General features: G+C 40.8%; 1 protein-coding gene across 3 annotated transcripts in view; it reads right to left on the minus strand.

Moving 5' to 3' along the window:
- trpm3 (transient receptor potential cation channel, subfamily M, member 3) overlaps nt 1-12,248 on the minus strand; it is a 231,293-nt gene that overhangs the window by 65,715 nt on the left and 153,330 nt on the right. For all 3 annotated transcript variants that reach the window (XM_088336427.1, XM_088336426.1, XM_088336428.1), the window contains exons 10-12: nt 7,473-7,573; nt 5,915-6,049; nt 4,684-4,734 (exon numbers count right to left, since the gene is read on the minus strand). In XM_088336427.1, coding sequence (XP_088192553.1) covers nt 4,684-4,734; nt 5,915-6,049; nt 7,473-7,573 — 287 coding nt within the window. The remainder of the gene's footprint in view (nt 1-4,683; nt 4,735-5,914; nt 6,050-7,472; nt 7,574-12,248) is intronic.

Genomic DNA, 12,248 nt, shown 5'->3' on the forward strand with positions numbered 1-12,248 from the left:
TATCCTGTCCATCCTGTCCGGTATCGACCCCATCTGTGCGATATCAACTCGGGCAATTGGTATCAATCTCGTCAGCCTCAGGCTTCCTATAATTTCACACCAGACTGCTGCCTAATGTGCATGACTCCCCATTTCCTGTAAAATAAAAGGCTTGTGTGAGTAAAGTCACGCGTTTGGGTTCTGATCCTGTTCTGGTTCATGACACACGACCAATTTGTCCTACTACTTCTATTGAAAATCATCATAAATTCTAATTTGAAACATACTGTAATGCTTACAATCTAGCTAACAAATCGGCGTGACTTGCAGGGGAGGGGAGACACAAGCAAGTAGCTGTACTACTTGTAGAAAAGAAAAACATACTAATCATGTTAGGGGGTGGTGCGCTTCACAAGAGGGGAGGCTAATCAGTTTGTACTGGGAAGAATTACCCCAAACCTACCCCTAATTACAAACTGATTAGATGTGCTCTGGTAGAGAGAGGAACAGTAGACCATAACACATATTATCATGATTAGAATCTTTTTAACAAATTGGTGCTGCTTTGTGCATATTACATAGTAGAGAGAAGAAACGACCAAATCACTGGTGCCTTGTTCACATTGCAGAGAGGTAGAGAAGAGATACGACAAAGCTGTGGAATTACTTATAGAAAAATCATCATGTATTCTCATAAGGAACATATTGTAAACGCTTGCACAATTTTTAACACATCAGCGGTGCCTTGCGCACATTATGGAGAGGTTGAGAGAAGACACGACCAAGTTGTGCTACTACTATATTCCAATGAGGAACATAAATGCTTAGAGTCTTTTGGTTGACTTGTAGTGTTGGTTGATTGAATATAACAGTATTTTTTTTTCCTACCTGGCCCAATAACTGTGACGCCATATTTCCAGAGCTGTTAAATATTGAAAAGTATACTTTTGAATGGTTGAAAATAATTTTCTGATTTGGAAAAGTAATTCCAGGTAGCATTTATCAACTCCATTTTTAGGTTGGAAGTGTTTCTTCAACAATGTTATTATTTGAAGAAACTGCAATATTGATCAATTCCTCTATATTTTAGATGCACTAGAAAACAGCCATTGGCTTTAAACCAAGACAACCTATTAGAGGGTTACAAATGAACATTGCTTGTTTTTTTTCTTTGTTATTTCTTTCTCAACTTTTGGAGTTTTCATCGAAAATGCATATTTCATTATTTTTTTTATAAACTGCTGTAGTAAACTATAGCAAATTGTGCTGTATTTTGCCATTATCAACTCAATAGTATTCTTGTATCCCTATCTTGTACCACTATTGAGCAGTAGAAAAATAGATCATTTCTGAAGCCGAGATAAACCAAACAATTGCATGAAAAAAATCAAGTTCAATCGCCAATTTAAGATGCCCCCCCCAAAAAAAAATAAAACTATGTACTTACGCTGACAGTGATGTATAAACAGAGACTTCCGCTCTTGCATCTATGTCCTTGTCACTAACCAAGCAAGACAGCAAGTGTTTTTGTCTTAACTCCATTACCTTTCTAAGAGAAACCAGGTTTATTCAAAAGAGCTGTGAAGGTGGAAACATTGGATCTGACTGAATGTACTTTGTCCTCGGGCTTTCTAAAGTAATATAACACAGCAGCAATTATTTCATCAGTATCTGGAGAAAGCTGTCTTTAGAGTGACGATTTCCTGGGGCTACATAATATGTGGGTAATTATTATATAAGTAATTTTATGAAAAAACAAATAAATAAAATAATAACAATACTGTTACCCGTTCACGCTTCTGTCAAATTCCCTCTGGGGCGGCTCAGGAAGTAGAGCGCTCGTCTTAGGATCAAGAGGTCGCATGCTCTGATTCCCGGCTCCTCCGTGTTGTCTCATTCAGATGCGAAGATTATAATGAATGCGTTTGTTACCTCCCGTCTCGATGCACTACTCTCCGGTCTCCCGAAGTCCAAAATCAAGAGCCTTCAGCTAGTACAAAATGCTGCAGCGAGGCTTTTAACTAAGACAAGAAAGTTTGATCACATGACCCCGATTTTAGACAACCTGCATTTTCTCCCTGGTACCTTAAGATGTGATTTTAAGGTTTTGTAGGTATTATACAAAATCATGCATGGACTTGCTCCCTCATGTCTTTCAGATTTAATTTCCCCCATTTTTCCAGTCCAGAGCCTTCGCTCTGAAAATGCTGGTCTACTAGTGACCCCAAGAGACAATAAGAGGTCCGCAGGGTCGAGAGCGTTCTCCATTCGGGCTCTGGTGCTGTGGAATGCTCTTCCCCCTGAGATTCGATCTGCAACCTCAGTGGAAATGTTTAAATCTAAGCTTGAAACACACTACTATGCTATAGCATATGCATAACCTATATTTTATGTTGACAATATCTGTGTATTATTTGCCCTCATGTAGGTTTTAGATGAGGGGATGGTGTCATAATAGTCTGTAGTTTGCAATAGTCTTTGATCTGTGCAGCCCTTTGAGACTCTTTGTGATTAAGGGCTATGCAAAAAAAACATGACTTGACTTGACTTGAGTTGACATGTCGAATTGTCTTTGGGCAAGACACTGAATCCCTAATGCCTCCGATAGCAGGTAGTTGCCTTGCATGGCTGACGCTGCTATCGGTTAGTTAGTGTGTAAAAGGGAAAAGAGTGAAGCAAATTGTAAAGTGCTTTGGGAGGTCTTTATTGACTTGAAAAGCGCTATATAAATGCAGACCATTGACATTTGAACTCCCAAAACAGATGAGACTTAGAGCTTGAAGCCTTACCTGGTAACTTGTCAAATTTGATCACAATGTAAAAACGTAAACAATGTAATTTTCGCATTTTTCTAACAACTGCGAATATTTATTTTACTTTGGACATTTTTTTATACATTGTGAAAGAGTTGTAAACTTTTGAATTATCTTTGAGCCTCCATCACTATATTGCACACTTGAGCGTAACAATGATGTGTAAAAAAGAATTACTAGTGGTCTTATGGACACTTAATTTAGGGAGATCTTCATATCGATTTATTCAGATTTTCACAGGTTAAATAATGTGTCAATCATAATTTTAATCAGTCACTATTGGCTAAAGTTATTCGGAGGAAAAGGAGACGTTGTCGTTTTTGGCAATACAGACCCTCCCCTACTTACGACCATTCAACTTACGAAAAACAATAGATCCAAGCATTTTTTTCGGAATGTCGAAAAATATCCGAACATTGCTGTAAATTAGAATTTGTATTGTGTGCGCCTTTTTTCAAGTAGAGGGAAGTACTGTAGTGCTTCTTTCTACCGCTAGTGGCGTGTGGTGGCGCTGTGAGAGGTCATCCCAGAATCCACCCCAAAGAAGAAATCCGGCTTCTACTTCCTAGTTCGTGTGTAAAACATTCTACTGTATACTGTATCCCCAGCGCGTTAATAATTTTTTTTTTATTGTTTAATATCTCGAACATCCATTAAATATGGCTGGTTTAAGGTGTAAAGAGGAGGCGAGCCGTTTCATTTGAAATATAAGTGGAATATGGAAGCATGACGCTGTTGAGAAAATGTTTGGATCACTTTTTTTTGCCCACTTTTTACCGCGGAGGAGGAAGTCGCCTAAATGTTGAAGCTCATCTTCCAAAAGTAAGTTAAACTCAACTAAACTCAATTATATATGTTAAATATTATATATTATTCATCCCTACTAAAATAAAAATCGGACTGTAAATATCCACCAAGCCATCCATACTAAACATAAAGTGAATTTATGATGATTTTGATGATTTTATATGTGCTTTAATTAAAGCCCTTTTAGTTTGCCTTGTCAACACTGCAAGTTCTAAACCAATGCATGCTTAAATCCCATTAGAGGAAGAATCTATTGGGTATCAAATACTGTAACTCTTAAAAGAAACGCCTCTCCATGCACTTTAAGACTTGAAACGAGAGTTGTGCTTGAAGATAACGTTAAAGAGTGTGATTGCAACATCCAACCTTTTGCGCAACTCCCAGCGGAGAATGCGGCACTACAGCGATCAGTAGCGCTTGAATTAATGCACCCCAGTTGATACTAAAGCTGCTGATGTCGACCCTTTACTCACTCCCAAGTGAGGGCTGGCTCCAAATTGGCAGCGGCGGAATGTAAAGCTCTTTTCTTAAGGTTCCAGTCGGGAATGCAAATGGCGTCGGAAAACATTTCATCATCTATACGATGAAATCAATATGGCAGCGATGCAAAAAAACAAACAAATCACAAATGAGGCAGGGTGCGCATTTTCACTTCACAATAAAACAATAAAAATAAAACACAAAAACATTGAGGTTATTCCTTCTCAGCCTCACAGCAGCTCCACAGCTGTTTTCTCAAATTCAAAGCCTGCAAATAAAAGGCTGTTTAATGCAAGGAGTGTTTGTTTCCAATGGGGCTGTGTGCCTTCGAGAAAGAACGGAGTAAATAGTGAAGGAGTAAATGGAAGTCGACACGGGGATGAGAGTCATGCACAGCTTCTACGCAGCTACTGCAGCCCTGCAGCTCCAGCTGAAAGAGAACAGCCAGCCTCTATTTGCGGTTAGGAGCGACTAGAGGACGAGCCAAAACAAACAACACGCCGCAAATCAAAAAGAAGCTCCGTGTGGTTTTTAATACACAATGACGTTCCAGCCAACATTCCCATAGGCTGTGCTTTAGAAGTGACGGTGGCGATGCTCTCACCTTTTTGACGTCCCTGACGAGGTGGTAAAGCGTGTTGGACGGGCCGTGCCTCTGCAATGGAAAAGAAGCAAACTTAAAACACAAACGTCAGCCCTTACCAACCTCGAGTCCAAAGACCCCCATGTCACAATACTGTTCATTGACTCCAGCTCAGCATTTAATAATATAATCAGTTCATCCATAAACTGGATCGGCTAAGAATTACACCTCCCTGTGTAATTGGTTGCTCTACTTCCTCACAGGAAGACCACAGGCCGTTCGGCTCGGCAGCAACACCTTCAGCAGCCTCATAATTAACACAAGAGTCCCTCAGGGTTGGGTGATGCTTCCCCTCTTCTTCATTCGGCTGACCAACGACTGCATCTAGCATCCAACTCCAACCTCTTTGATAAGTTTACAGACAGCAAAACTGTGGTGGGTCTCATTAACAACAGCGACAAGACAACCAACAGGAGTGAAGTGGGCAGACTGGCTCATAGGTGATATGACAAAAATCTCCACCTGAATGTGGACAAGACCAACGAGATTGTTGTTGAGCATGTCCCCACTTACGATTGACGGTGCTGCGGTGGAAATGGTGAGCAGTATGATGTACCTGGGTGACCTATCCTGGAGCCATATCATCACATTCCTGGCCAAAAAAGCCCATCAATGTCAGTAGAGCAAGTGTGCTGACCCACACCATGCTCTCATGCTATTGAGGCACCATTGAGAGTATCCAGACGAGCTGCATATCGTGAAAACAGCATAAAAAGCCATTGGTGACCCCTTCACGACCCTTCTGCACATCTATAACCCTCAAAGTCACCAGGATTGCAGGCAACTCCACCCACCCATGTGACAGCCTCTTGAGAAATGAAGAGTGTCAGAGCCAGAACCAGCAGGCTTAAGGACAGCTTCTTCAACCAGGCTGCCCTTGCCCTACACCCACCCGCCTCCCTTCCTGACTTCTGCCAAATCAATGCTAAACTGCTCTATTTATATTCTTGCTATAATTGGCATAATTTTTATTTTAAACTTCATTTGTTTTTAACTGGAGTCCTTTTTTTAGTTTTGTTTACCTTGCCGATGTTGTTTTATTTGTATTGTGTCTTATGCATATTTGCATGCAGGAAAAAGGAAGTAATTTCATCTGTGCTGTATGTTGTGCATAGAAGATATTTGACAATAAAGTTGAAAGTCCAAGTTGAAACTGAAGTAACAAGGGGCGAGGCCCAGATGGCGTCCTTACCGTGTTGTAGAGTTCCTCCAGCCTCGACAAGGTCAGGAAACGGTGCATGCTGACTCCATTTTCTATCAGAAGCTTGACAAAGTCCACACGGTCCAGAACTAAGGCGTCCAGCATGGCTTGTTCCAGGGAGCCAACCTGAGGAGATGAAGTGATGTTAGCAGAGCGGCTACATGCATTAGTTTAATTAACCACTAGTAGTGCTTAATGTTTCCCAGATTTATTGCCATTTTTCCCCGTCTGTTCAGAGGTCCTCTTGGCCGCGTCTACTTGACTGTCTAACCCATTTTAAAGTAATACATTCAGGAAACCAAGTGATTGCAACATAATAATAGTTGAATAAACCAATTACATCATATTATCATTATTTAATATACTCATTGGATTTACCTCAAAACAGTCACTTGACACATTTTCTATGAGAACCTTGGTTATCAAAATCACAATACAGGGTTTGTACACCCATTTCATGGCCCAATTCAAGCACTTTTTAAGGACGTTTGAAGCAATTTTACCACTTGCTCCATTACAATTAAAATTAAAAATAATAACAAGGCATGAATCAAATTGTGTATTTCGTAGATCAATAATATCTGCGAGTTTACATAGGCAACATTGAATTTTGCGTGCATTTGTCAATATAGATTATTTTTTTAGATCTTGAGCTCATCTCAAATATAATTCTAGAACTATGTGTGTAAATATTAAAATCTCTCCCCATATAGGTGTTGGGTAAAATGTTATATTTATTTTTTACATTTTAAGTTGCAGGAAGTTCTTCCCATTACAATTTGCTACTGGGAAACGCTACCAAATTTGTTTTTGCCTGGCCCATAATCAAGGTCTATAATTGATGCAGATTCTTACTCTAATACACATTTCATAGTGCCCTGTTTAGGTGTAGCACACACTGCCATAAAAACTATCAAAAGCTGCCGTTGTTCACAAGGGAAGAAATGCAAGGTCAAAGCAAAGCCACCAGAGAACAGTGTTCTAAACCAATGCATGCTTAAATCTCATTAGATGAAGTATCTATTGGGTATCAAATACTGTAACTCTTAAAAGAAACGTCTCTCCATGCACTTTAAGACTTGAAACGAGAGTTGTGCTTGAAGATAACGTTAAAGAGTGCGATTGCAACATCCAACCTTTTGCGCAACTCTCAGCGGAGAATGCGGCACTACAGCGATCAGTAGCACTTGAATTAATGCACCCCAGTTGATACTAAAGCTGCTGATGTTGACCCTTTACTCACTCCCAAGTGAGGGCTGGCTTGTTGTGAAACATGGCAACAATCTTAAGCATTTAAAAGCACTTCACCCAAAATGTAAGCACTTTTCAATCCTTGAAAACTCAAAATTGAAATTTGATCATTCTCAATGATGCCAAGCGCCCATTCTAACCCTTGTTTATAAAACATTTAATTCATGTAGTAGTTCTCCCCCCATTGATTTCAAAGGTTTCACTGAGACTGAATTTGTTGTTGTAACAACAAGGTGAATTATTTGAGGTACAGTTGGGAAATCAAGGACAAAACAAGGTGTGTTTTCGGTTTCCTTACAGGCCACTGTTGTCCATAGATGAAAATCTGACTGCGGGCGATGTCAACCCGGTTCCACGCCAGAGCCAAACTCAACTGGTCAGGGGCTGAAGCATTGGCACCTGAGGGAGGACATGATTCAGATGCATTTTGGGGGGGCAACACACAATTACATTGTAATACTGTGTCCTTTCTAGAACTGATCACAAAACGGTAATTTCAGGTTGTAACATACAACAGCTCTTTGTTTTTAGGCAAACTAGATTCTAGACTTTTCCTTTTAGGCTCGGTTTGAATAAGGTGGCGGTCTTGAATTCAGTGGTACGACTTGCACATTGACAGCAAAGAAACTCGAACCTTTGAATGTTGAATAGCCAAGCAGGAGAGGAGGGCTGAGGGTTCATCAATTGCATAACAATGTCCTGACAACTCTTCCCCTAAAGATTGTCTGAATCCACCATGAAAGCAGCCCTAATGAGCTGGTTTGCCGGCAGCCGATGGAAGAAGGGATTGGTATGCAAGACGTTTGCCACGCTGGGTGACAACAACAATCCCACTGCCAGGGGACATATCCCTTTGGCATTAGTAAGAAAATGTCACACCAAGAAATTACAGTAAACCCCAGGATAAGCCATCCCCACCTTATGTTGTTTTGATGTTACGAAGTGGAATAAGACGTTTTCTTAGTCTCACTATATGACATGAACAACATATTTCGAGTGTCCATAATCAATGTGCACGTCGAGTCTCAGCTCCAGTATGTCATTCTGCTTTTGGTCGACGTCAAGTAAGATGCTGGTATGCTATTGGTTGCATCATGAAGATGCCGGTATCATATCGGCTAAACGCTCTACCAAAAATGATCGCATGTTTGCTCCTCATTTGGTTCAGAATCGTGTGTGCTTTGAACATAATCAGCAATTCACCAATATAATACTGTAATTTTTGTACTCTGTTTGTTTTGTATGGGTCCCAAGGTAGTGGTGCTAAAGGGAAAAGCAAAAATGTAATAAACATGGAAATTAATCTCACGATTATCCAGAAAAATGAAGGCAAACCAATTGCTGCCATGGCTAACGAATATGGCCATAACCATTCGACCATCAGGACAACCATTCGGAATACTGAGGCGATTAAAGCAACACAACTATTAAAGTTGGATCAACTGGGATCTTCTGTAATACATTATAAATGATCCAGAAAGTTGATCAATTATTTCTTTATCTTTTAAATCAAATTAGGTGCTGGGTGCCAAACCTTTTTTTCTGGTGGCAGAGAGTCTAAAAATGTTCAACATGCAAAAAACAAGCGGTCTCTGTACTATTCGACTCCAATTCTCAAACCGCGGAGCAGTGGGTGTGCTCTCTAAAGGAATTATTCATAACGGAGAGGACAACATGTAAAAAAAAGAAGACAGGAGACCCAATTCAAGGGCAAATTGGGAAACAGACCATAAAAAAAACGAACAATGAAGACTGGACACTGAAAATGACTTGATCATGGTAGATGTTCCCCAACACTGAAATGTTTTGTTTGTTGTATGTTAAAAAACAAAGTTACAAAAAAACTGATAGGGTAGCTCCTTCCATGCACCCCCATCCATATACATTTAAAGCACGGTGACATAAAAGAAATCCTCCTGCTGTGATTTAAACGCTTCAGATCTTTCAGCATTTATGCGAGAATATTCAATGAGCCGAACAGAATAATCCCTCTCCGAAGTGCTCCGACTTGAAGGCCCGTGCAAGCATTACGGGAGCCCCATGCTGCGATTTCAGATGGAGCCTCGCTAATAAGAGGCCGAGATCGCTAATAAGCACTTTACTGGAGATTTGTGTGCGTTAGAGTGCAGGGTGGTCCTGTTTTATTCAAGGCATACAACCTTCTAGTGCTCCTCTGCAGAGGCTAAACAACAGCAAATGATCTTTATGGAGCGAATCCTCTTGATATTCACCCACCCAGTCAGAGGACATCAATTTTTCAGCATTGTTGGGGGTACTTCTTTTAACTCACAATCTCTTGTTTGCTCTCTTCCCACCTGGCCCAGAATTGTTTGTCATGCTTCAGGCAAGATGTCAGATACTCCTAGGCAGTGTGACAGTGGCAGCGGGATCACTTTATACTAAAAACCTTTACACATTTTATAGTCAGCGATCACCGGAGGAAAACGAGCATGTGTAATGATGTTATGCTGAAATACTTCTGCTTTTTCTTACATTTCAATTCAAAATAAAGAGAACCCTCGTTACTTCAAGCTCTGGTTATTGCTAGTTCACTGCATGTAGATTTTGAATTGAATTGTAACATGCATTGTGTTTTAAAGCAGACAGCAAACAGCAAATGCTATCACAGAGGCTGATTTATGTGTGTATGTTGGATAGGGGTGACTGTTTGTGTGGGTTGTGCTGGGCAGGTGTATGTTGTCAGTCAAACAGTGGGGAGGGCGCACAAGTCAATTGGTCCAGGCAAAACAAACGGGGCCAGCTAGCTTTAAAAGGCTCGTGTCATTGTAAATAAATTCATCCATTAAATCGGATTCTGACGAAAAGAGCACAAAGAAATGCTGATCACCAGTGGGTGCTCCGTGGATTGTTATCAGGTCGGGTAGGAGACTGTGGTTGTGTCAGGAGAAGGCAATAGCGGTGCTGCAGGTCCGTCCTGCTGCTATACCTAGGCTATGTAACAAGCCACCCCCGCCGAGCCTGTATCTCACCAACATTCGATCCAATACCCATAACAAGGATGACCAGGAGCTACAACTCATGGGAAACTGCTACATATCGGATGAATGTATTTACATCATTGTGGAGACTCGGCTCGACATGAGGATACCCAAGGGTAGTGTGAAGCTAGCCAGCTGCTTTCTAACTCACTTTCTTCAATTGGAAAAATAATCCGTCCAATCCTGTGCACTTTTGTATTATGACGATAAACACTACAAACATGCTCCTGATACGTTGAAAGTTCTACTACAGTATTGCACTTTAACAGGGGTCTGGAGCCTATGGCTCACGAGCCAGTTATGGCTCTTTTCAGAAGTACCACAGATAAAATTTAGTTAAGGCAAATCTGCTCTGCGTCATTCCAAATATGAATTGAGTTGAGTGTGAGTGAATTGTTGAACACGCAAAGTTGAAGCAATGTAAATAGGTGAAAGGGTTCGATCCAGTACATACAGGACACAGTCTGAACTATAGTTTACAGTCAGACAGACACTGTTTTGGCTATACATTGCTGAGAAATCATTTTATGGAAGCCCATTAAATATGTATGTTCACTGTAGAGACGCTTCATGATGGAAACCCACAAAACAAACTGTAAACCCCTGAAAACTCCTGCAAAGCACCCAGAGCATTTTGATCGGTTGAGCAGTAGGGAGAGGCGGAGGTATACACGCACTCCCTTCTCTATCACATAACGCCGTCCGTACCCAAGGTAAATACCTTGAGTATCCCTCTCGTTTGCAGTATTTTGTGACAATTTTACAAAAGAACTTTGCTCGTACATTGTTTTGAAACCATTATTAAAGAAAAAGACAGTCAAAATGGGCCTCAACACTCTTAAGTAACTGCCAGAGGGAGATAAATTTATATTGATGAGGGACACAGGCGCTGGGTTTATTTTTACTTTAAACATTTTATCAAATCATCCAATATCACACAGTGAGGTAAAATGTGTGCGCTGAAGAATTAGCTTTTGTCTCAAGAGTGGGTTTGTCCATCCCGTTGCTGCAGCCTCCATAACTTTTTTTTTTCTTTTGGGTCGTCTAATGCAGAGGTTATGTTAAGGTCTCGTGCACCTACTTCCTTCAGGGGGCACTAAGGGAGTTTGGAACAGTGCACAGGTCTATCCAATATCCACACATCTGTCAATGATTGTCCCCAACCTTTTTAAGGATATTTAGGGCAGCACATATGGTCTGGTCATTTACATTCCAGGTCTAATTTCTTTTGTTTCTGGTTTCTTGCCTGGACATGTTGTTATTGGTTTAGGTCCCACTTGTTGTTTGTTACTTTATTCCTTGCATTCTCCAAAATTGGTTTTGGCCTTGGACTTTAGACATTGTTTGGGGGGACTTTTTGGGGGACACTTCATTATTTTGCGTTTGTAACTGAGTACTCCCTTTTGTCAGTAAACACTCTCTTTTTTGCTTGCCCCTTCATGAGTCAATCACCCCAAAACCAAAAGTCAAGTCAAGTCAAGTCATGCAAGGCAACTACCTGCTATCGGAGGCATTAGGGATTCAGTGTCTTGCCCAAGGACACTTCGACATGTCAAGTCAAGTCATGTTTATTTGTATAGCTCTTAATCACAAAGAGTCTATTATGACACCATCTCCTGATCTAAAACCTACATGAGGGCAAATGATAGAAGTGTGTTTTAAGCTTAGATTTAAACATTTCCACTGAGGTTACAGATCGAATCTCAGGTGGAAGAGCATTCCACAAAACGAAACATCACGGCGATGAAAGAAAAACGGAAAAACAGTGTAACAAAGCTTCTTGAAACAAACCTCACCGACAAACTGGTAGAGCCATACATTCAATCCCAAGTGCGCTACATAAACAATGTATGATCGGACTTCGAGAGCGGGCTGACAGCAAAGTGAACTTGGCAGGACCAAAAGAGGATTGCTTTTTATTACATCGCTTTGTTATGCTCGAGTTGCGTGTGCATGTGCGGTCTAATCCCGGCGGCCCCTACCGACCCCCCTTCCGTGCAGGTGAACCGGCATCTAGTGCCGTTTATCCGCTTAGAAAGACATCCGATCGATACATAAACAAAGTTACTATGTCG

Source organism: Urocampus carinirostris, chromosome 5, assembly GCF_059441175.1.
Source record: "Urocampus carinirostris isolate Australia breed hairy pipefish chromosome 5, RoL_Ucar_1.0, whole genome shotgun sequence".
Lineage (NCBI taxonomy): Eukaryota > Metazoa > Chordata > Actinopteri > Syngnathiformes > Syngnathidae > Urocampus > Urocampus carinirostris.